General features: G+C 36.1%; 1 protein-coding gene across 3 annotated transcripts; it reads left to right on the top strand.

Annotated features, from left to right (window-relative positions):
* Positions 1–660: 660 nt before the first annotated feature.
* Positions 661–11,610, top strand: LOC111897129 (lysine-specific demethylase JMJ28). Of its 3 annotated transcripts, none has more exons than XM_023893096.3 (16): positions 661–1,482; positions 2,027–2,178; positions 2,402–2,504; positions 2,849–3,068; positions 3,151–3,211; positions 3,301–4,228; positions 4,300–4,743; positions 4,834–4,906; positions 5,011–5,096; positions 5,369–5,488; positions 5,579–5,654; positions 5,770–5,844; positions 8,203–8,265; positions 8,686–8,793; positions 9,618–9,679; positions 10,579–11,610. In XM_023893096.3, exons 1-11 carry the CDS (start codon positions 880–882, stop codon positions 5,645–5,647), a joined length of 2,859 nt encoding a protein of 952 aa, XP_023748864.1. In that variant the 5' UTR covers positions 661–879; the 3' UTR covers positions 5,648–5,654; positions 5,770–5,844; positions 8,203–8,265; positions 8,686–8,793; positions 9,618–9,679; positions 10,579–11,610. The 3 variants fall into 3 exon arrangements, with proteins under 3 accessions (XP_023748864.1, XP_023748863.1, XP_023748861.1); XM_023893095.3 differs by having other exon boundaries at positions 8,686–8,823; XM_023893093.3 differs by having other exon boundaries at positions 8,686–9,679.
* Positions 11,611–26,442: the final 14,832 nt, after the last annotated feature.

The raw sequence follows: 26,442 nt of genomic DNA, 5'->3' as shown, positions 1-26,442 counted from the left end.
ATTCCCTTGAAATTTCATTTACTTTGCATATCTCTTTTTGTCATTTGCTATGTCACGTGCCTTTCATTTAATTTTCAAAGAAAAAAAGTACAAGAGGATCCGTGACTTTTCTTCTTTTATTCTTTTTCTTTTATTTCTTTTTATTATTTTTGTTTTCCACGTAAGTTTGTCTAGATAAATATATATCCAAAACAACCCGTCATTGCAATTCATATTATTTTAGATTTTTTTTTTGTTTTAAATTAGCAAAAATTTATTTTTAGAGAAAAAATATTATGTTTTATTTTATATAATATTTTCTAATTTAATTAAATAAAAAATAATGATGTGAAAAATAAGTTGAGTAAGTTGAAAAAGAGAGTTTCCATATGGTATGGGTTGTAAAATTTTTAAATATTATAATTTTTAACGAGAATTATATCTACAAAATTTTCAACCTACCAAAATGTATCATAAATGAAATATGCATGAAACCATCCTCAAAAAAATAATCTCCAAGTGCAATTGCAAGAAAAAGATTAAGTATGAACACTATCATTTCAAATATTATTTTTTTCTGTTTATGATGGTCAAACCTTATTTATTAGAAAAGATATATATGGAAGAAAATTACATTTAAAATAATTTTTTAAATTTTTTTGCAAGGAGGCCTGTATTAAGTATTTACATTTACTCCTTTTCTATACACAAAATACACTACACATTACAAGAATCCAATACACATTCATACATTGATACATACCAACGTCATCAACCTCCTAGCTGTGTACTCTCCTGTTTTCCCCAAATACTCAAAGAAACAGCCTTTGATTTTGATTTTGTAGCTAATTCTCATAAAATTCTGAAATTTTCGACTGTTTTAGCCAGCAAGACGCAAAAATGCAGGGATGTAAGAGAACCGACGGGAGAAGATGGCGGTGTCGCCGGCCATTGATGGACGGGAAAGAGTACTGTGAAACACACTTCCTTCAGTACTGTCATCGGCTGAAGCACGAGCCAGTTCCCGCTGCTCTTAAACTCGCCGGAATTAGGCACAAGAAATTGGTCCCTAAAGTCGATGAAGAATCGTCACTTCAACATGGCGGAGAATACGAGGTACCCCTAAGAAGAAGGGGTAGAAAACGAAATCGGCCATTGAAGGATGTGGATGCAGTTCGTCTACCCCGTAAAAGGGGTAGACCACCGATGAAGGGGGCTGTAGTTGAAATCTCCGATCAACTTGAGGATGGAAGCAAGTTAACTTTCCAAGACGGAAATCTGCACTTGTATAATATCAAACAGGAATATGAGAAAACTGTTGTTAAGGATCTCATGTATGGACAAATGGTGATACCCCGACCTTCTCCGATGTCCTTACAATTCAGAACTGTGCAAAAAGAAGTTTCTCCGAAGATTAAAGTTGGGGTTCCATCTGCAACTAGATTTCCCAGAAGGACGATCCGTTCTAAAAACGTTGAATCCGATCCAATTGCTACAGTTCAGGTTGTTTCTCATACCCAAATTTGTTATTTATGCATCTACATTGTTATGTTTTTGCTTGTCTATAACCTAATTTCGTAGGGTGCTTTACTGATTTTTCAATTTTGTGTAGTTTTTTTCATAGAGAAAAATTATAATTTTAAAACGTATATCGTATCAAATTTCCTCAATCTGGTAATTTCCATGGAATTCATCTCTTTACCAAAATTCAGGTTGATTTTCATTTCTCAAATGTAAGGGTGTACCTTTTGGGGCTGGTCAAACGGGTCGGGTGGGTTGGTCAATGGGTCAAACATGTCCAAGATTTTTCTGATGGGTCAAAGTCCATAAACTGGTCAAAACGGGCCGGGTTGACCCCTGACTTGTCTTTTGTCTTTTTCTTCTAGTGTCATAGATGATTATAGATTATTAAACATGATTAAAGAATCATTGTTAAAGTAATGATCAAATTGTTGTCCACTGTTCATTTTCACATAAAATATGATGTTTTTTAATGTAAGTTCATAGCTTAATGCTGTGTCTTTCTGTTTTTGGTTTATATTTCCAGATGTTACCAAATATAAAAGAAAATATAAAAGCATCTGCAAAGACGAATATCATCAAGAGGTGCCATTGGTGCAAATACACCAGCTATCGTGTTTTTGTCCAATGCTCAACATGTAAAACACAGTTCTTTTGTAAAGAATGTATCGATAAAAGGTCCGTTTTACCCTTATAACTTTACTAAGATCCCATTAATGCTAATGTACTCATGTTTTTGCTCTTGCTTATTGATTAAAATCTTTATCCTTAAAAGGTCCGTTTTACCCTTAAACCATTGAAAAACATGTTGTGGTTACTTATATGGATCATAACGATAAATGAAGTTGAAATTACCTTTTATGTGATAAAAATTTAAGATTTTTTTTTTGCTTGGATTTAGGTTTTATTGTAGGTCATCAATCAAGAGATTGTGTCCTGTGTGTGAAGGGACGTGTGAATGCCGAACTTGCTCAAAAGCAAAATCTAAAGAAGTTAAAAAGAAGGTTAAAAATCGTATACTTTTATACTGTTTTTTTAGTATGACATGACATGACATGACATGACATGTTATACAGCTTTTGGGAAGTCAATGGGACAAAAATGGTAAACTTTTGTCCGATCTTTTAACAAGATGGGATGGAGACTCTTTCTCTCAATCTCCATTTGTGCAAAAGACGTGAATGCCCTTCTCATCCTCATCCTCAAAATAGCCCTAGAAAGCTTATCGATTCCTGTTATGTCCCGAATAACAAACGCAAACGTAGCCTACATACAAGATAATGTGTGCAAAAGACGTAAATGCCCTCATCCTAATCTGTCTGCTTTCATGTTATGAAATATATTTCAGGAGTTGGTGATTTATGATTGTGATGAGGAGGTGATGATTTACAATGGTGAAGAGGAGGAGGTGGTGGTTTCTGAACCTGAAAATGAGGTAGCTGTATACAATCATGAAAAGAAGTTTGACAAAAGTCAACAACTTCACATGATTCGCCTCCTTCTTCCACTTATGGAAAAAATAAATCAAGAAAAGATGAATGAGCTGGAAACCGTAGCTATAAACAAAGGTAAAGCGTCCTTTTTCTTTTCTTTTTCTTTTTTCTTTTAAAACAAGAATCAAAAGGGTTTTCAATATTTGTTAAAATACAGGAAGAGCTCATTCCGAATTACTAGTTCAGCTTGTAGAATGTCCCAAGAAGCCAATATGCAGGTGGGTTTTCAATATTTTCAAATAAAAGTTTCTTGAAATAATTTCTTATGCTGTTTTAAATGATCTTGTGGCTTATATTTTTGGCACAGTTTTTGCTCTTCATGGGTTACAGACATTCACAGAAGCTGTGAATATTGTTCTTACATTCTCTGCATTCATTGTTGTCAAGAGTTTCATGAAGGATACTTACATTCAGGTCTTGGAGATTTGAGGAATACTAGGTTAGTTAGAAGCAAATCAAGAAAGATTTCATGGGCATTTAGCATAGATGGAAGCATAAGATGTCCACCACAAACTTTAGGTGGATGCAATCAAGATTTTCTCCAATTAACTTCTTTTTCCCCCTTTGGTTTGACAAAAGATCTTGAAGAAAACGCAAAGCAAATAGTAAACAAATATAAATTCAAGAAATCTTTAGGGCTTCTTTCTTCAACTTGCTTACTATGTGATGAAAATGACAAATTGGGTAGTGAAAAAGTTGGAAACTTGATTAAAAACAAGGGTTTGTATTTCAAGACTAAGCAAGATTTGATGGATAAAAATCTTGAACATTTTATGAAGCATTGGGGTAAAGGTCAACCTCTTGTAATCCGTAATGTCCTTCAAAGTCAACAACATTTGAATTGGGATTTCGGTTACTTGTTGTGTAAGTATCTTGAAAGGAGTGAAGGAAAAGGAAAATCAAAAGGTGGATTTGATTGGTGTGATGTGCAATTCGGTAGAAAGCAGATTTTTAAAGGTGGTGTAACACATGAAAATGTGTGGCAAGAGCTTTTGAGATTCAAAGTTATGTTTTCTTCAAACTTTTTTCAAGATCATTTCCCAGATCATTATGCTGCTGTGATGGAATCTTTACCTGTTCAAGAATATATTACGGGTTTTATGAATCTTGCAATGAATGTTTCACATGAATCTGGAAACCCTAATTTGGGACCTCGTGTTTGTATCTCATATGGTGAACCGAATCTTACAGATGCTGATCTTATAACTAAATTGTGTTTTCATGCGTATGATATGGTAATTTTTCAATTACTTTATTTTTAATGTTGTTATATGAAACCTATTGATGTTTCCTCTTTTGAATTCAGGTTAATATTCTTGCGTATGCTACTGATAATCTGATTTCTGAGGACAATCTTAATAAAGTCAAGATCTTGATGAACAAATACAGTTCACAAGAGCATATAAAGTCTTCAAAGAAGATCAAAACAAGAAATGAACTTGAAAAACTATTTGAAAGTTCACCAAAATTGGAGGCGAAAAAGAATGATGTAGATATGTCATTTGATGATTCAAACACTGAAGATTCTGATTCTGATTCTGATTCTGATTCTGATTCTGATTCTGATGATGAAGTTTCAGCTTATTCTCAACATGAAATCGGGACATGTAGTCATTATGAAGAGGAACAAATAGTTGAAACTCATGGGATTGAGTGGGACATTTTTCACCAGAAAGATGTCCCAAAGCTTTTGGAGTATCTGAAAAAGTATTCTGATAAATTCAGTAAATCTTGTGGTTCTCCAAAAAAGGTATAAGTTTGTTCAATTTAAAAACAAAAATGAGAATTTATATTCTATCAGATAACTTAAATACGTATTTACATTTTACATGCATTACAGGTTGTTCATCCACTTTTTGATGAAGTCTTTTACTTAGACGAGCTTCATAAACTGAGAATCAAGGAAGAATTCAGTAAGTTTCCATCTTTTAACAAGTTAGTTTTAATTGCTTTTCGATTATCATTCTCATTAATGTTAATTATTTAATATATTATATTTCTATTATTATATGATTAGATGTTGAACCATGGAGTTTTGAGCAACATATTGGTGAAGCTGTTATCATTCCAGCTGGTTGTCCTTACCAAATGAAGAAAGTTAAGGTAACATGTTATAACTCTAAGACCTTAATTTGTGTATACATGTATTCTTTTTGTTTTGTTATATCTGATATATAAGAATTAGCAACATCCTTTAATTTATTTGTGTATTACATTTATATCATCCTACTTCCATTTCTTTCTACTACCACATTGTATTTAAAATGTTTTACTAGGAAGAAATGAAAGAAGCATGCTATAATAATTAATAAACAAATAAATGAAAGTATGTTGCTATTTCTTGCATTTAACACTAAATGTTCATTCTTGTGTAGTCATGTGTTAATGTGGTTTTGGATTTCATCTCACCCGAAAGTGCAACTAACTGCATTAAAGTAGGCGATGAAATTCGCCGACTTCCTGTAAATCACAAAGCCAAAGGGGCAATGCCAAAGGTGAATATTTTAAAAATTAAAATAATATTTCTTTTTTTTGGGTATGTATATGTGGATAGTATTACTAATGTAAGAAAATTCTCTATTTAGGTCAAGAATATGGTTATTAATGGCATGGATGCAGCAATTGAAGAAATCCGTACGGTTTTAGAAACGTAGTATTTATGTAAGTACAAAGGGAGGGCATTCACGTCTTTTGTCATGTGTAATATAGGGGCTTGAAGCTCTTTAAACCATTTTTTTAATATTTTATTTTAACACCACTATTCTATCATCTATAGGTACATGAGACTTGAAGCATGATATGGAGCATGTACACTCCAAAGCCAAGTCAACTAAAATGATGTTTAAAAATGGTATTTTGCTTATGTCACCAATTAGCGACTCTTTTTTATCGGAGTATAAACTCATGATGTGATGTTTTATGGTTTTCTTAAAACTGTTTTATGGTTGGTAGTTTATGGGGCGTTGTGGCGCCTATGTTTATGAGGTTTGCATATGTGTCATCTTTTTTTGAAGTCATATATATATCATGAATTGCATCATAAAACCCAAATGCATAATAAGAAAGTAGGCACAAGATGTTGAGTAGGAAATAAAACAAGAATTGATTGCATAATTGATACATTTGCTTTCGTAAATCTAGCATGCTTTTTGTTACTTGTTTCTATTTTAGATATATGTTGAATTTGACTAAATGTTTTGATTATCGGTTGATCGAATATTTGCTTGTTTGTAAAGCATATATTTTGTCTAGATAAAGCTATACTCGAATAGAAAGAAAACTACGTATAATAACTAATGTGATCATAAATGTCGGTTTTCTCTTCCTTTTGTCACACTAATTGGTGTTTTCGATATTTGTCGTAGGCTATATACAACTTATATAGGACTACTCCCTTAATGTTTTGTGTTATTTAAGTTGAGAGGCAAAGGGAGAAAGGCTCTAGCTAGTAATACTAGGACGTAAAGTGTTGCATGTGAATAAGATGCTAGTTGTGCTATAAAAATGGTATATATATATATATATATATATATATATATATATATATATGTATGTATGTATGTATGCATATGTATATAGGGATGATTCCAATAGAACAGTAAATAAAGTGAGAACGTGACAACACTACTTTTATGTTATTATTCTGCTATGAATTTTGTATATACAATTATATTTCATTATTCAGTATTGAATATATGAATAATCGTACATTAATATTCACATTAACATTTACTTAAATGCTACACATATATAAAATTCATAGCAGAATAATAACATAAAAGTAACGTTCTCATGTTCTCACTTTATTTAGTGTTTTTATTTGAACTTATTCCTCTGTGTGTGTGTGTCTATATATATGTATGTATCTTGTATGTGTATACGAATGGATATATTACTATAAGTGGGTTATTACACGGGCTTAAGTAATGGCAACTTTAGTACCTTCTTATGACTCGTCTTTCTAAGAAGAAACCATGTGATCCCTCACCCCAAGTGATAGATTAACTAACGTCACAAGTCACAATTACCAAAGTACCCTCGAACTAGTCACAATGCCTCTCATGAACAATATGAACAATTTCCTTGTGCGACTTAAAGGGCAATTATGGAAAAGATCGTGATGGAGAATGAAGATGCCTATTTGCTACTTCTATGTAAAACTTAGTCTAGAATTAAAGACATTAGTTTATGACTTTATGCGACATGTTGTATATAAGAAAAGAAGAAATCTCGTAAGAACTTATAAGAATTGAAGCTTAGGCCTATTTATTTTTGATGTTTAACATTTTCTTTTAGTGGGTTGTATTTACGTGAAGTAAGGAATTGTGGGTCCCATTTATGAGTAATAAAGATGGGACCTACAAAATAGTTCACGGAAAGTTTTGGTCAAAGGAGCACCATATAGAAACTATATCCATTGAGTTAAATTTGTAATAATAAATATGTTCTTATATTCTTAATAAAGCTCTCCATTATAAACACACCAAATATCTAAGATATTAAATACATAGACTCCAAAATGTGCATCAATTTTTTTGCTAATTTATTCACTTAACCTTGTTCTACAACTATGCTCCCTTCTATGTCTTTCACTTAGCCTTACACTTGTGTGAAAATTCAAAAAGATTAGAATGCCTACAATCTTTTATGCTCCATACATCCGAAAATATAGATATTTTAGTTATTTTTTGTCCAAATAATTAGAATTGTTAAGGATGATATTGTATATATGGAAAATATACAAATTGAAGGGTGTATCACGATTACTATTACAAATTATTACTATTACAAATGTATATGGAAACATAAAATCGGTATGGATATTTATTGTTTTAGAACACTTGTTGAATTGGAGGGTGTAATAATTATGTTAGTTGAAGATGTAATCCGATTATCATTGGTCAACGATATCTTTATGACTTTTGGTCAACTTTCTTGATGCCAAAACAAGAAAAATTAATGCTGCTGATGTGGCATTTGAATGTGTGTCGTGCTTGCTTTCTTGCATGACTAGTTTCATATAAGTACAAACTTATTTTGTTTGTTTCTTTGAATTAATATCTTAGTCATCAACTTTATTGGCATGTGGAAAGTATTAGAGTAATTATGACATCAGCAATGACAATATTCTTATAATATGCGTGTAATTGTGTTACATTCTTTATTTAGATTTCTTATTAATCTAATACACATAAATTTTCATTTTCAGGTGGCATTGACCATTGCTATTTCTCATTCAGCAAAAGGCTTCTTCAAAGTGTTGTGTAAAAGGGTATACAATTCTAAATCCCTGATAATTAAGTTCATTCATTATTTTTCCATAATGATACCTCTATATTACCTTTTGAGATCTTGTATTTGACTTTCACAATGTTGAAAATATGATCAAAAGCACATAATTGTTGAATTAACATTAATTACTTATTCTCACCTTTCTTTTTGAGGGTTGTGAAAGCCTCATTAATGCTAATTATTTCTCCCATCTTTCCTTTTTTGGGGATATTGTAACTTGGAATATAGATATAGTTAAAAGTACGTATATTTTGAAGTATATTATTAATCACATACCCCATTTTTCCTTTTTAAGATGTATTTGTCTCCAGATAAAGTTTAAACATGGTTAAAAAGTACATATGCATTGAAACATGGTTAAATTTCTTATTTAGCAAATATTTATCATTTTCTGTTGCAGAACTTTTGTGGCGATCGATAGAAGGGCGTTTTAGTCAAAATCCATTTTGATGAACTTTGAACTGGAGTTAAATTGCAGGCCTTAAATCTTTGAATCAGTCAACAAGAGGTAAAGTTAAGGTTGATCACATGCAATAAGGTATGAATTAAGGTAATCATTATTACACTTGTTATTTCCTAAAATAGCATGTTGGGCCTATTTATTTTTAGTAATTTAACGCTTTCGTTCAGTGGGTCATATTATTTGAACTTTGAAGTGAGGAAATTGAATTTGTGATTGTGGGTCCCATTTATGAATAAAAAAGATGAGGCCTAGAAAATAACATAAACTATTTACATCTTATTTAAAGGAAGCACCATATAAAAAACTATGTCCATTGAGTGGAATTTGTAATAATAAATGCATTTTCCATTATAAAACATTAGAAAATAGCTAATTTTTATTCACTTAAATTTGTTCCAAAATTCTTCTCCCTTTTTTAGAATAGTTATAGAATGGGAGGGCGTATTGATCTTGTTGATTTCAAAGATAATCTGATTCGAATTTGGGTATATATGGAAACATAAAATTGGTCTGAATATTTATTTTTTTAGAACAATTGTTGAATTTGAGGGTGTATTATATCATCTGTCAACTATGTCTTTATTACTCTTGTGATGAAAAAATGTTAATGACACGCTGATGTGGCATTTGAACAGCTGTCGTGCTTGCTTTCTTGCATGACTAGTCTCATATAAATACAAACTTATTTTGTTTGTTAGTCATCAACTTTATAAGCATTTGGAATTTTTTTGGTGAAATAATGACATCAGCAATGTCAATATTCTTATAGTATGTGTGTTATTTTCTTGAGCAATGTATAGTTAGATACTGTTTTTTTTTTTTCCCTAGGTTTCTTATTAATCTAATAGGCATAAATTTACATTTTTCAGGTGGTATTGGCCATTGCTATTTCTCATATAGAATTGGCTCCTTCAAAGTGTTGTGTAGAAGGGTATAAAATATTAAATTCCTAATTATAGTGCATTTATTTCATTCTCTTAAAAAAAAGGATAATTGATACCTCCACCTTACCTTTAGAGATCCCATGTTTTGACTTCTTGAAAAGTTTAAGATATGGTCAAAAGCACATATTCGTTGAATTAACATGAATAATTACATACCTTCACATTTCTTTTTCATGCTGTGAAAAATATTTCTTTAATGCTAATTATTATATCCCTTGTATTTCCTTTTTAGGGGTGTGTAAATGTGTTTAAAAGTACATATATGTTGAATTGAAATTAGCCACCTCACATTTCCTTTTTTAAATTGCATTTGAGGTTTTCACAAAGATTAATGTATGGTTAAAACTTAAAAGTACATATGTATTGAACTAAAATAATCACTTGCTCCATCTTTCCTGCTATGTGTCTCCATATAAAGTATAGATATGGTTAAAAAGTTTGAATTACCATTTTACTTAATATTTATAAATTCTAATTACTCACATTGATGAAATTCTTAGTTAATGGTATATATGGAAACAATTTAGTTCATAATTTTAGAATTGTATTGTATGAGTACTAATTTCTTTTGGTTTGAGGACATAACCTGATTACCATGCATCGACTCTGTTTTATTTCTTTCCATTTCACCCTTTAAAATTAGGCCTATTCATGTAAGAAAATATGGAAATTTATATTGTTTGTTTCTTTGGGTTAACATGATAAGATTGACATGTGTGTATTTCATGTATAGGATTCATGACATTAACAATGATGATTTGACTTATCATCGAGTAATTATGTCCCATTTTTTTTTTTTATTTTTCAAAAAAAAATTAACTAATGGGTATTTGGTAACTTTATCTAGATTTCTTATTAAGCAAATATTCATCAATTTCTCTTGCAGAAACTTTCTAGGGCTATTTTCGATAACGAGGATGAGGGCATTACGGTCATTTTTGCACATACGAGACATCAAGAGGTAAAGGTAAGGTTGGTCACAAGCAATAAGGTATGAATCAAGTTAATAACTAAACTTTCTATTTCTTACAATAGCAACCCTCACATTTCCTTTTTAAGTATTACTTTTGTCTTCACACAAAGATAAGATAGGATTAGAACTTAGAAGCACATATTAATCTCATTATCACTAATCACTTACCCTAATATTTCCTTCTCAATGTTATGTTGAGATAGAGTACATATATGTTGGGTTGAAACTTGAAATTACTCACTTAACAAGTATATGTGTCATTTTCTCAAATAATTTTTAAATATCATTTATCCAGACACCAGTTAATGGGAAAAAAAACAGGATTAAGTTATTATTATCGATCTAATGCACTAATGATATTTCTACAATTGCCTATAATTAGTAAATAAGTAATAACCAGTTAACCACTTATTCCCACCTTTCCTCTTAAATAGTCATCTATTTCAACACTTTTAAGGCATTACATTTGAGACTTTTACTTTCATTTTTTCTCTTATTAAGGCGTTGTACTTTGAGAAATCTACCTAATTATTGCATTATACTTTCAATTTCTTTTGTTATTACAACACTGTATTGCTGATAATTGTTTTGTATTTGGATGACATTGCTATAACTGGGTAGATGTTTTGAATTACAATGATGTTAATAGGAAGAACTTACATAGAATCCAATGGATCTGAAGAGATTGAATTGCAAACTTTATATAGAAGCGCATTTTGGAATGGTCATCCTCCTTTTGGCTCAGTCTGTTCTATTATTTTATAGACTGTATTTGACGTGTATTGGATTGAGGGATAGAATATTAGTTATTGTAAATAAATTTGTAGTTTAGGATGTTATGTTCATTCCTTTTGTGTAACATGCTAACATCTCCAAATGCTTTTGGCATTTGTGTAATACCTAAAATCTTGAAAATAAGAATAAAAATATAAGTTGCAACAACAATGATGTATATTGGAATCGTTAGTTATTTCTATTTTTTAAAAGTCGTGATTTCCAAAAGTTGGTCATGAGTGAGAAAAGATTAAAAAAATGATAAAAATTGTAAAACTTTGAAAGCAGCAAATATTGCAATTAACAAAAACTTTCAATAACGAGAGTAATGCAAAAGCCTTCCGAATCAGCAACAAAACGAAGATACCATTTTTTTTTGGGGTGGGTTGGGGGGCGGGGGACTTTGCCGTTACGAAAAACCTTATAATGTTGCTGTTAAGCATGACGTGTGACAATGTGTGATATGACGTGTGTTTTTTTTGTTTGAGACATTTTTTTGCTACTTGTTATGTTTTTTTAATTGGGGATGCAACTATTGTGTTTTTTTGCTAGTTTTTTGTTATTAGTTATCGATATAACACTTTTAAAAACTAGTTATATTTAATATAAATTTATATTTATGTGGTAATATAATTATAAATTAATATAAAATTGCCGTCTTACATCACGTCTTGAAAGACATCATGGCTCGCCATAACTTGTAAAGCTTGAGGCTTGAACTTGCTCCCATGCTACGCCTCACATCATTTAAAACCTTGAGTTACCCTCATACAAATACATCACCTTTGTGTTAATTTTTATATAATAAAAAGCTATTATCAAATACTCTTTTCAAAAGTTTTTTTCTATAATTGACTAATTTATCATTATCTATCTTAAATGTTTTATTAAGTCTTCTTATATAATTTATCATTTTTAATAACATGTCATATTTTAAGGTATTTTTGGGGTAGTTTTTTCAAAAAACTTGTGGGGTATTTTTTTTTAAAGAAAGGGGAGGAGGGAGTGGGTTTGGTACTTGCATTTGGTTTTAAATTGTTTATTTTTATAAAGAAAATATATAAAAAAGCTAAAATAAAATAAAGGCTAAAGAAGTCTTTTTTTTTTTTTTTTTTTTTTTTTTTTTTTTTTTTCATAACAAAAGACCAAACAAACAACTTTTTGAAACCGACCAAAAACATAGGAGTTTTAATAATTGTCCTTATTATTTATGTTTTGGGAAATCACATGGAATAAGCATGTAATTTTGTCTTTAAATTATATAATTTCTTTGTAAAATCTGTTTATCTTTATTTTGTTTATTAAATCAATTGATTAGCTAATAAAAAATCTAATATCTTGATATAAAATGAAATATTATTAATTGTAGTGATAAATGTGGCAAAACTTAAAAAGAAATTAAAAAATTAAAAGAAAACTAAATGTTTTGAGTAAATTTTTAAAAAAGCATACGGTAGAATGTTTTCCATTTATTATTATTATTATTATTATTATTATTATTAAATAGAAACAAACTTTAGACTTATTTTGGCTAATAACTATCTCTATTCTTTTCCGATTGCACCCCCTATGTGATTTTTTTTTTATTTTTTCTTTTGTTTTTTGTTTTTTGTTTTTTGTTTTTTTGTTTTTTTGTTTTTTTGTTTCCTTCCTATTTTTTTTGTTTTTAATTCTTTTTCATTTTATATTATTATTATTATTATTATTATTATTGTTATTAATAATAATTTCGATAACCGTACAAAATTCGGAGAACATTTTAAAATTCAGACGACATTTTAAAATTCGGACGACATTATAAAATTCGAACGACTATATAAAATGAAACAAAAGCAAAGTTTGTTTTTATTTATCACGGATATTAATTGGTTCGATATTACAATTGTGTCGTGCGTTATGCGGATTGAAGACATTTAGTCGAGCACTAACAATGTTTCCCATGAAGCCGAATGTTCTGATCTGTATGTACAGAGAAGACTGGACAAAACATCAGACATTAGATATGCTCCTTGTAAATCAACAATTACATAATAGTTAGGGTGAACGTGGACAAATAATAAGTAAATTTTTTTATCTGATAATAATAATAATAATAATAATAATAATAATAATAATAATAATAATAATAATAATAATAATTAAGTTTTTTTTATCCAATATAAAAATATAATACATAAAAGTTTTACGAATAACCAAAATTATATTGGATAAATTTACATTTTATCTTATTAATCTAACCATTAACTTTTACTTTTTTTTTATTCTTTAATGTTTGACTTTTTGGTACTTATTGTCCATCAATTGTTTTAAAGACCAATATATATATATATATATATATATATATATATATATATATATATATATATATATATATATATATATATATATATATATATATAGGTAAAGGTTCAAATGAGAACTAAAAAAAGTTAAGAACCGTAAGAACCTCTAATTTTAGATGTTTATAAAGGGTTTAGGGTTTAGGGTGTTTATAAAGGGTTTAGGGTTTTTTTTTTTTTTTTGGAAAAAGGGAATCCCCTTGGCAAAATATATTAAGTATAGGAAGAGTTACAAAAGAAAATGGCAAACGCCCAAGAAAAAGAAAAATAGGACTAGCCGAGCTAAGGGACATGCCCCATAGCAAGGGCAAAACAAACAAACAACTATAGACTAACTAAATAAAGACCTAAAATCGTCATCCCTGATCAATTGGGGAAGAGATACAACCACCATGAGAAGAGCTCGACAGTGTGTCAGAAGCTGGGTGTGTAGTACTCGAATGAAGAACAGGAGGGACACGAGAATCATCATCAATATCATCCACTCTTTGATGGGAAAGAGCATCAACATGTTAGTGGAGACTTTTTTCTTTGGCTTTACACGGGAAACTGGTTTGTAAACTTGAGAGATCTTTATAGCAGGGCCTTTTCCTTTACGGTTGTCGACGGGGATCTTCTTCTTCGGAATTGGAAACGTTATAGATTTCCTCTTGACTATTTGGAATCCTTCATTATCAACGTCTTTTGGGGATGGCATGGCCGACTTTGGGTTTAGGATTTAGGGTTTAAGGTTAAGGGGTTAGGGTTAAGGGTTTAGGGTTTAGGGTTTAGGGTTTGGGGTGTTTATAAAGGGTTTAGGGTGTTTATAAAGGGTTTAGGGTGTAGGGGTTAGGGGTTAAGGTTTATGGTTTAGGGTTTAAGGTTTAGGGTTTAGGGTTTAGGGTTTAGGGTTACCCTAAACCCTTTATAAACATATAAAGTTAAAGGTTCTTACGGTTCTTAACCTTTTTTGGTTCTTATTTGAACCACTCCCTATATATATATATATATATATATATATATATATATATATATATATATATATATATATATATATATATATGCAACCTTTTTAAGAATACATATATGAAAAAATTGCAAAAATGGTCCCTGTGGTATGCAAATTTTTTGGGTTTTAGTTAAAACTCTAAGTTTTTTGGATTGATGGTCCTTTTGGAGTGGTTTGTATGTGAAAATAGTCCCTCCAAAAATTGAAATGACTATAATACCCTTGGGGTATTTATTTTTCATTTTTTGTTTCATTTTTTTAAAAAAAAGTTATATTTATTTATTTATTTTAACAATTAAAAAAATAATAGAGGACCCACCTTTCTCTCTCCCTCTCCCCTCTCTCTCTCTCTCTCTCCCAACACCCAAGAACACCTTCATAATCTCAAGAACACTCAAGAACATATTCATGAACTTAAGAATATCTTCCATAACCACCATCCTTTGACCACCGTCCGCCACCACCACCACCCTTTGACCATCGTCTGTCCTCCACCACCGTCCGCCACCACCTTAGTCTGCCACTACCATCGTCTGCCACCTCCATATATGGTTCCACCATTACCCATAATCCCCTTCCCCTCCATCTTTCATCTCCTCCGAGAACCTCTTTTCAACCATTTGCCGACAACCATTCTCCTCTGAACAAGACCATTGTTCACCTCCAACAAACACCACAATTCACCTCCGCCAACAACAACCAATTACAACATCCACCACCATTGTTGAAATCTAATTCTAACCTCAAATAAAAACCAAGAGCTTAAACTTAAAATCTAACTTGCAACTCAAATTCTAACTCAAATCTAAGCATGATAACTGAAATTAAAAAGAATCTACCACCTGATTTCAAATCCCACCTCGATTTACATGATTAAAACAAGAATAGGCTTGTTGAATCGATTAGAATTTTGAAACCCAGATGATGAAGGTTCAGAACCAGATAATTTGAAGGTTGAACCATGAAGTTGATAAAGGAAACAACGTTCCAGGGATACATGACCATCAATCTAATATTTAAAGATCAACGAGGAGGAGAGTGATGAACACTATTGTTGCTTCTTGCGATTGATTTATCCCAAATGATGGCGGCGGTGGCGTTAGATTTAGGGTTCTGGTAGCATCTCCGGTAATATGGTGGAAGACGATTTTGATGAAGGAATTATCATCAAGTTTGGTTTCATTTGATGCAGATGGTAGTCCCAATGTGTGGATTTTTCTATGGAGGTAGATGTGAAGAAACACTAGAGAAGATGAAGCTGGTGATTGGGTTGTGGGTGATCTAGAGAGAGAGAGAGAGAGAGAGAGAGAGAGAGAGAGAGAGAGAGAAGGGTGGGGCCCTTCATACTTTTTAATTCTTTAAATAAATAAATAAGTATTTTATTAAAAAAATGAAAGAAAAATAGAAAATAAATACCCTAAGGGTATTACAGTAATTTCAGTTTACTGAGGGACCAAATATGCAACCAAATAAGCTCAAAAGGACCATGAATCCAAAAAACTCGGGGTTTGGACTAAAACCCCAAAAATTTGCATACCACAGGGACCATTTTTGCAATTATGTCTATATATATATATATATATATATATATATATATATATATATATATATATATATATATATATATATATCTTAACATACAAGATAGATACTAAAGGAAACACAATCCCACATAAAGTGAGAGACTTCTGTTACGTGGAAGTATATATTCGATTCTTGAACTTTATCCACTACCAGATCTTCAGTAGGGTTTCTGATGACATCATCGGCTACACATGCTGATGCCTAACAATGACAAGATTTGGTGCAACATAGTTTTGACACATCAACTCACAAGGGTTTTAATATAGAGTTTGAACATGGACATTTTGTGTGAAATTTCGCACGTCAACCATTAGGCTCTAATCGCAGGGGAATTGATTTGTAATTATTGAAGACATAAGGGAACTAATTTTTAGGTTTTAAAAAATTAAATAGTTCGATGTTATTTGGCCAACGACTCCTCCTTAGCCCCCTTGTTAGATTAGGTGTCTAAGCCCATAACTATAATTGGTATATAATTGAATTGATAGTAGCACAGTCTTTGTGGGTTGCCTTCATTCTAGCAACTTGACAGGATGACTTTTGGAGATAGAGGTTGAATTTATTATTTGTAATAATAAATTGATATAAATGATTTATTAATGTATTATGAGAATAATATATTAATTAGAAATCATGTTGTTTATTTAATATTTAATCAGAAATTTATTTGGAATTAATTTTGGGATTAAAGGAATTAATAAAAAGTGTAGGGGCCGTTTCGTAATTTATTGATAGTTGTGAAATTGGGCTATTGGACCCATTTGAAAGGAGTGGACGAAAATTATATGGAGGCCCTATAAGTTTTCATCCAAGGCTCTTAGATATGGAGTTCATGGGCTGCTTAGGCCTTAAGCTGGAAATTAGGGTTTCCTCCAGCAAACCCTACCTTTGGGACTAAGCAACCAACAAATATATAAAGACCCCGACCCCTTATAATTTTGGCCCCATGTTATCAAACACTAGTAGAGCCTAATTCTAGTGCTTCCTCCTCCTCTCTCCTCTCATCCTGTTGCATAAAGTGTTTGTAAGTCATTAGAGGTGTCACATTTGAGGCACTTGCTCTCAAGAGTTCAAGATCTTCAAGGATTCATTGTTATTGCTATATAACAATCAAGGTATGTATCTAAACCCTAGTTTATGTTGATTTAGAAAATAGTACATGCCTTCTAGGGTTTCTAGTTTTGTGTTCAATGCTTGTATGTCTAATAGAGAAAACATAGATCTAAACAATTAGGGTTTCTAGTTTTGTGTTCAATGTTTGTTATGTATAAAACCCATCAGTGGTATCAAAGCGCATAGTTTTTATTTTCAATTAGATTTGATACAATTGATTTAACTTAAAAAAATTAGGGTTTATGGAAATTAAACCCTAAGGCCTATGATTTTCTCAATTAGGGTTTTTAACCCTAGGTTTTTCAAAAATTGCAAAGGGTTTTTATACCCTTTCCTTTGGCCTCCATATTTTCGAGATCTAGGGTTTCCTAACCCTAGGGTTTTTGAAAATTAGGCAAGGTTGAAAGCCTTGCCTTCCACCCCAAGTCATGGATTTCGAAATTAGAGTTTTGGAAAGCGTAGTTTTATTTGGTAATTATCTTTTAATTGTTTACTAGATAATTATAAAATCTTGTAATTATCCTTCCCCATTTTTGAAATCTAGGGCATAAAGGATTATGTTAAATTCATTTAATGGATAATCCTTAATTGGTTTAATAATTTAATTAAAAGTTTAATTAAAGGATAATTATTAAATCAAGGTTTTTAAATTTTAAAATTTAAATTAAAATGGCTTTTAATTTTCAAAATTTTAAATAAGATTTAAAAACAATAGTATTTTGAAATGTTTAAAATACACCCTTATACTATATGTAATATTAAAAGTTTAAATATTTGCTATACGTATAAGACAAGTCAGTCGAACCGCTAGTACGCGTCATTCATGAAGCCGATCTATAAGGGGGTATAAGGAAACTGCCTATAGAATGGTAGTTGAATGAGTGTCCACTCTCACCCACCGCTTTCTTGATTGGTGGAGGGTCGTTAGCCGAACGGGTTTGATAGGACACTTAATTCTCATTAATAAGTATAATGGAATAAACAAAGTAACTAAATGTTTTTATAAAATTCCCAATCTTAGTTACTTTAGGAAAATATGAATTTGATGCTAATCCATGAAATTGCACACTATATTTTATACAAGTCGTTAGTGGAGCGTATGTGGTTAACCGACACACTAATATGGACTAATAAAGGATGGCAATGGGTAGCTCGTAAATTATCATTGATCAATGGAGCGTGTGTGGTTAACCGACACATTGATTAGGTAATAAATTGTAACATTCGGAATTTCAGGTATTATATTTATTCATTTTATTTTGAGTTTTGTGGAAGAACTCGGCGAGTTGGTGCGAAGACTCGCCGAGTTGAGACGCGATTTCTCACCCGGATTAATGACCGGACTCGACGAGTCACATTGGTGGACTCGGCGAGTCTGCGTTGTTTAATGAAACCCTAATTTCTCGGGTTTGGGGCCTATTTAAAGGGCCTTATGGCCGTCATTTGTGCTCACCAGTCCCCAGAGTGAAACCCTAGTGAGCTTGAGCGTTTGGAGTGAGATAAGGAGCCATTGTTGACCTTGGAGGTGTTATCTAGCAAGGGAAAGGAAGCAATAGCCAAGGGGAAACAAGAGGATCAACTTCCTGAAGATCTGAGGTCCAGAACATCACGTTTGAGGTACTATTTTCGAACCATTCTCTGTTATGGTGATGTTCATGTTGATTTAGGGTTTATTGAGCCCTTTTGTGGCAAGATCTAGTGCTTCCTTGGTCCCTTAAGCGAGTTAGGTTCTGGATCTGGACCCTTGGAGGTGTAGAGTGTCCCTTTGTCCAAGCTTTTTATGAATCCATGGAGGTTTTGGATTAGGGTCTTTGTGCTTGAGGTCAAAACACCATTTATGAGTCATTAGGTGTGTTATGAGCGCCAAGACATGAACTTTACGTGATGAATAAGCTTGGAAGGAATGGATCTATGAGTTAGTGAAGTAGATCTGACCTCAGAAGGTCATTTGGGGTTGTGCATGGAATGCACTCGCCGAGTCCATTTCCAGACTCGACGAGTGGGTGCGGGTTGTTCAGTGATTTCGAACCAGGGTTTGAGTAACCGAGTCAGGTGAGTGACTCGGTGAGTCGGAAGGGACTCAGAGGAATCGGGTCCCCGTAGAGACTCGGCGAGTCCACGCCAGACTCGGCGAGTTGAGTTGACCATTGACCAGAGTTGACCAGTGCTGACTTGATAGGGTTAGTCAACCTTAGTGGGGAAAGTGTTAATTAGAGATGTATTGTGTTATAGGAGGACTATAGCTCGGGAGATCGAGCACTAGTGATTTCAGGGATTTGCGAGTTATCGAGATACGCAAGGTGAGTCTTCTCACTATACTTTACCTTGAGTAGGTAATCAGAGTTATGTGACAGAGTATTTGTATGCTATATGTATGTTATGCGTTTTACTGCATTATTTCTATGTGATTTATGCTGTGCATGTTATAGAGTTGGAACCAGAAGGTTCACAGAGTTAGAACCAGAGGGTTCACAGAGTAGGGTCCACGGACCCACGGAGTTATAGCCTCGAGTGCTAATATGTGCTATGTGTGGTATTTTGGGGAACTCACTAAGCTTTGTGCTTACAATGTTTGGTGTTATTTGTTTCAGGTGCTAGTGATGACCGCGAGGCCGCAGGGTGGTGATGCGTTGCTGTTCCGAGAGTTCAGCAACACAAAACCGCCGGAGTTTGACGGGACCCAGGACCCGGTGGCGGCTTTGAGATGGAATTCAGACATAGAGGGGTGTTTCTTTACTTGCTCATCTCCTGAGCATTTGAGAGTCTAGTTCGCGCTGAACCAACTTCGCTTGGGAGCGAAGGACTGGTGGAAGTTTGTGACGGTGCACTTTACGCCTGCTGAGCTTGCGACAGTGACCTGGGAGAGGTTCACTGCCATGTTCCGAGATGAGTACGTTCCCCAGGTGGAGAGGGAGCGTTTGGCCCAGGAGTTTCTGACCCTCAAGCAGGGTACTGAGCCTGTTACGGTGATTACCAGGATGTTCCACGAGAGGGCGATGTTCTGCCCTGAGCACGTGTCCACTGAGCAGGCACGTATGAGCCGATATTTGAGTATCTTGAGGAGAGACATTCGGGAGTTCGTGGCGAGCTCCTCGTACCGGACATTTGCCGAGCTTCAGGCAAATGCCCGAAAGAGGGAGATTGAGCTAGAGACTCAGGCTAGGGAGGAGGCGGAGTCTCAGGGGAGGGATCGGCGACCGGCACAGTCCCAGCCAGCAGCCAAGCGGGCCAAGCCTGCTGATCCCAAATTAGGGAGCCAGAAGGGCCGCACTTGTGGAAAGTGCGCCAAGGGTCATGATGGAGTTTGTAGAGCTGGATCTTGCTACAAGTGTGGCAAGGAGGGGCATATGGCCAAGGACTGCCCCAAGGGGTTTGTAGTGTGTTTTCACTGCAACCAGACTAGACACCGGAAGGCAGAGTGTCCGCAGTTGCGGGGATCAGCTCAGGGATCTGCCTCTGCCGCCATCAGAGCTACCGAGAGTCGGCCAGTAAAGGCCGAGACGCCGAGAGCACGAGGGAGAGCCTTTCAGTTGACCGCGGAGGAGGTCCGCGCAACGCCCGATGTCGTGGCTGGTATGTATTCTTTCGTGTATTTATTTTGATGTTGAGATATTATGCTTATATTATGTTATGCATAGGTACTTTTCTTGTGAATTCTGTACCTGCCTTGGTGTTATTTGACTCGGGTGCGAGTCGGTCTTTTGTATCTTTGGCTTTTAGTCAACATATCAGTATTAGTTGTGAGGCGTTGAGTCGGCCTCTGAGAGTTTCCATAGCAGACGAGAGAGTGATATATGCCACGGAGGTGATCCGTGGGTGCGTATTCGAGATTTTCGGTGTTGAGTTCCCGATTGATTTGGTTCCTATTGCGATGGGTGATGTTTGTGTCATTGAGGGCATGGACTGGTTGAGCAGATTCGGTGCAGTTATCACTTGCGAGCGACAGCTGGTGACCATACGAGACCCCAGTGGGGGAGTTCTTACGGTGTATGGTGAGGGTACACGTTCTGGGTTATCGTTTTGTTCGGCCGCTAGGGTGAGGCAGTGTCTACAGCAGGGCTGTAAGGGCTTTGTGGTGTATGTGATGGATACGCGGGTTGATTCAGAGAGGCCGAGGTCAGTTGAGGAGGTTCCGATAGTGCGTGAGTTCTCAGATGTATTTCCAGAGGAGTTGCCGGGTGTGCCTCCCGTGAGGCAGGTGGAGTTCAGCATCGATTTGGTTCCGGGGGCCGCGCCTATTGCCAAGGTGCCTTATCGCCTTGCACGTCCAGAGATGCAAGAGTTATCCTCGCAGCTTCAGGAGCTGTTGGGAAAGGGATTTATTCGGCCGAGCAGCTCGCCGTGGGGAGCGCCTATCCTTTTTGTCAAGAAGAAGGATGGTTCACACCGGATGTGTATTGATTACCGGGAGTTGAACAAGCTGACGGTCAAGAACCGTTACCCGTTGCCGAGGATCGACGATTTGTTCGATCAGTTGCAGGGAGCATCTTGGTTCTCCAAGATCGATTTGAGGTCTGGATATCATCAGGTGAGGGTGCGAGATGAGGACATCCAGAAGACAGCGTTCAGGACACGGTATGGGCATTACGAGTTTGTGGTGATGCCTTTCGGGCTCACCAATGCCCCGGCAGTGTTCATGGATCTCATGAACCGAGTGTGCAGGCCGATGTTGGATCGGTCGGTGATTGTATTCATCGACGACATTTTGGTATATTCGAGATCTAGAGAGCAACATGAGGAGCATTTGAGGGAGATCCTCGGAGTTCTGAGATCGGAGAGGCTTTATGCCAAATTCTCCAAGTGTGATTTCTGGTTGCGAGAGGTCCAGCTCCTTGGGCATCTCGTTAACCAGAAAGGGATATTGGTCAACCCGGCCAAAGTTGAGGCGGTGATGAGTTGGGAGGTGCCGAGGTCACCCTCCGAGATCAGGAGTTTCTTAGGGTTGGCAGGTTATTATCGGAGATTTATCAGGTATTTCTCTAAGATCGCAGTGCCACTCACCAGGTTGACCCGGAAGGGTGTCGCTTTTTCATGGGTCCCCGAGCAGTAGGCCTCCTTTGAGACGCTTCGCCAAAGGTTATGCGAAGCCCCGGTGTTAGCCCTCCCGGAGGGGATGGAGGAATTTGTGGTATACTGTGATGCGTCGATCTTGGGGTTGGGAGCGGTGCTGATGCAGAGAGGGCATGTGATAGCATACACATCGAGGCAGCTGAAGCCTCATGAGACGAGGTATCCCACCCATGATCTAGAGTTGGGGGCAGTGGTGTTCGCCCTCAAAATTTGGCGTCACTATCTGTATGGGGTTCATTATACGATATACACGGACCATAAGAGCCTGAAGTATTTGATGGATCAGCCTAACCTAAATATGCGGCAGAGGAGGTGGTTGGATGTGGTCAAGGATTATGATTGTGAGATCTTGTACCATCCGGGCAAGGCTAATGTGGTAGCCGACGCCCTGAGTTGCAGGGAGGAGAGCGCCCCATTGCGGGATGTATGTTTGCGGTTGACCGTGATGGCTCCGGTGTTGGACGCCATTCGAGGAGCACAGGCTGAGGCCGTGAGATCGGAGAACCAGAAGATAGAGAGAGTTGTTGGATTGGTATCGGAGTTCGTTACCGATGGTCGGGGGCTTATGACATTTCAGGGGCGTATATGGGTACCGTTTGTGGGAGGGACGCGTACCATTTTGATGGAAGAGGCTCATCGGTCGAAATTCTCGATCCATCCTGGGGCCACTAAGATGTATTTAGACCTAAGGAGAGAGTACTGGTGGCCCTGTATGAAGAGGGATGTTGCGTGGTTTGTGGAGAGGTGCTTAACCTGCCGTAGGGTTAAGGCCGAGCACCGGAGACCGCATGGTAAGTTGCAGCCGTTGGAGGTTCCCGAATGGAAGTGGGAACAAATTACTATGGATTTTATCACCAAATTGCCAAGGACTGCTAGGGGAGTCGATGCAATTTGGGTGATTGTGGACAGGTTGACAAAGAGCGCCCACTTCCTTGCTATCAATGAGAGTTCTTCCGCAGATAAATTAGCAGAGATGTACGTGAGGGAAGTGGTATCTCGGCATGGAGTGCCGATCTCGATTGTTTCAGACCGGGATGTGCGTTTTACTTCCAGATTCTGGAAGAAGTTTCACAAGGAGTTGGTTACTAGGCTGCATTTTAGTACCGCATATCACCCCCATACTGACGGACAGAGTGAGCGGACGATTCAGACGCTTGAGGACATGCTCCGAGCATGTGTGTTGGACTTCGGGGGGAGTTGGGACACGTATTTTCCCTTGGCAGAGTTTTCCTACAACAACAGCGATCATTCGAGCATTGGTATGCCGCCCTTTGAGCTGTTGTATGGGAGGAGGTGTCGGACCCCCATTTGCTGGGGAGAGGTCGGGCAGCGGCGTTATGGGTAACACAGAGATTGTGCTTCAGACGACAGAGCAGATACAACGGGTCAGGCAGAGATTGTTGACCGCTCAGAGCCGCCAGAAGAGTTATGCGGATAGGCGTCGATCCGAGCTCGAGTTCCAGGTCGGTGATTATGTTCTCCTGAAGGTATCTCCTTGGAAAGGAGTGATCCGATTCAGGAAGAGGGGCAAGCTAGGGCCCCGGTATATTAGGCCGTTCAGAGTGATCGCGAGGGTGGGCAGGGTAGCATATCGTTTGGAGCTACCTGCGGAATTGGAGCGGATTCATAATACCTTCCATGTGTCTCAGTTGAGGAAGTGTATAGCCGATGAGTCGGCGGTAGTGCCGTTAGAGGACATTCAGGTGTATGCGAGCCTGAACTACGCAGAGAGACCAGTTGCGATTGTGGATCGAAATATCAAGGTCCTGAGGAACAAGGAGGTGCCTCTGGTACAAGTTCAGTGGCAACATCGGAAGGGTTCCGAGTTGACCTGGGAGCCAGAGCGTGAGATGCGGGAGCAGCATCCGGAGCAATTTCAGGAATGAGACTTCGAGGGCGAAGTCAGATTCAAGTGGGGGAGAATTGTAACATTCGGAATTTCAGGTATTATATTTGTTCATTTTATTTTGAGTTTTGTGGAAGAACTCGGCGAGTTGGTGCGAAGACTCGCCGAGTTGAGACGCGATTTCTCACCCGGATTAATGACCGGACTCGACGAGTCACATTGGTGGACTCGGCGAGTCTGCGCTGTTTAATGAAACCCTAATTTCTCGGGTTTGGGGCCTATTTAAAGGGCCTTATGGCCGTCATTTGTGCTCACCAGTACCCAGAGTGAAACCCTAGTGAGCTTGAGCGTTTGGAGTGAGATAAAGAGCCATTGTTGACCTTGGGGGTGTTATCTAGCAAGGGAAAGGAAGCAATAGCCAAGGGGAAACAAGAGGATCAACTTCCTGAAGATCTGAGGTCCAGAACATCACGTTTGAGGTACTATTTTCAAACCATTCTATGTTATGGTGATGTTCATGTTGATTTAGGGCTTATTGAGCCCTTTTGTGGCTAGATCTAGTGCTTCCTTGGTCCCTTAAGCGAGTTAGGTTCTGGATCTGGACCCTTGGAGGTGTAGAGTGTCCCTTTGTCCAAGCTTTTTATGAATCCATGGAGGTTTTGGATTGGGGTCTTTGTGCTTGAGGTCAAAACACCATTTATGAGTCATTAGGTGTGTTATGAGCGCCAAGACATGAACTTTACGTGATGAATAAGCTTGGAAGGACTGGATCTATGAGTTAGTGAAGCAGATCTGACCTCAGAAGGTCGTTTGGGGTTGTGCATGGAATGCACTCGCCGAGTCCATTTCCAGACTCGACGAGTTGGTGCGGGTTGTTCAGTGATTTCGAACCAAGGTTTGAGTAACCGAGTCGGGTGAGTGACTCAGTGAGTCGGAAGGGACTCAGAGGAATCGGGTCCCCGTAGAGACTCGGCGAGTCCACGCCAGACTCGGCGAGTTGAGTTGACCATTGACCACAGTTGACCAATGCTGACTTGATAGGGTTAATCAACCTTAGTGGGGAAAGTGTTAATTAGAGATGTATTGTGTTATAGGAGGACTATAGCTCGGGAGATCGAGCACTAGTGATTTCAGGGATTTGCGAGTTATCGAGATACGCAAGGTGAGTCTTCTCACTATACTTTACCTTGAGTAGGTAATCAGAGTTATGTGACAGAGTATTTGTATGCTATATATATGTTATGTGTTGTACTGCATTATTTCTATGTGATTTATGCTGTGCATGTTATAGAGTTGGAACCGGAAGGTTCACAGAGTTAGAACCAGAGGGTTCACAGAGTAGTGTCCACAGACTCACAGAGTTATAGCCTTGAGTGGCTAATATGTGCTATGTGTGGTATTTTGGGGAACTCACTAAGCTTTGTGCTTATAGTGTTTGGTGTTATTTGTTTCAGGTACTAGTGATGACCGCGGGAAGGCGCCGGCCTGATCAGTACACACATGGGATTTTTATGTTATGAGATCTTGGGATTTTTATATGTTATGGATTTGAGTTTCAAACACTGATGTTTTTATGAATACTAAATGAATTATGCTTTTATAAAATGCGAAAAATTGTTTTGAAATTTACGGTGTTACATAAATGACATCGAGAGTACCAAGCTAATTTGCATGGTTATTCACACCTTGTTTGTGATCCTCATTATCATAGTCACAAATGGAAAGGGCATAATCGAGATCAAACATGCCATTGAATAGTTCAATGAATCTCAAAAGATCTAGGATTTTAATTTAAAACCTAATTCATTTAAATTTCGTTTTTCGTGGTGAAATTGGTAAATCGTCATTTATCTACCTTTAAATAATTTGCAATTAGATTACGACATCCCTCTTCTGAATTGTGAATTATTTACTTGGATCACAACCTTAATATTTCATTTAGAGTGTTATTGAGGATTTCCTTATCTAATCAAAACCTGTCCTTCTTTTTTAGACGTCAACTTTAAACAACGCTTCTGACTCCAACTCCAACCACAAAACCAACCACTTCTCGCTCTTGAGCA

The sequence above is a fragment of the Lactuca sativa genome, chromosome 4, assembly GCF_002870075.4.
Source record: "Lactuca sativa cultivar Salinas chromosome 4, Lsat_Salinas_v11, whole genome shotgun sequence".
NCBI classification, from domain to species: Eukaryota; Viridiplantae; Streptophyta; class Magnoliopsida; order Asterales; family Asteraceae; genus Lactuca; species Lactuca sativa.
This window is presented reverse-complemented; position numbering and strand designations above follow the sequence as displayed.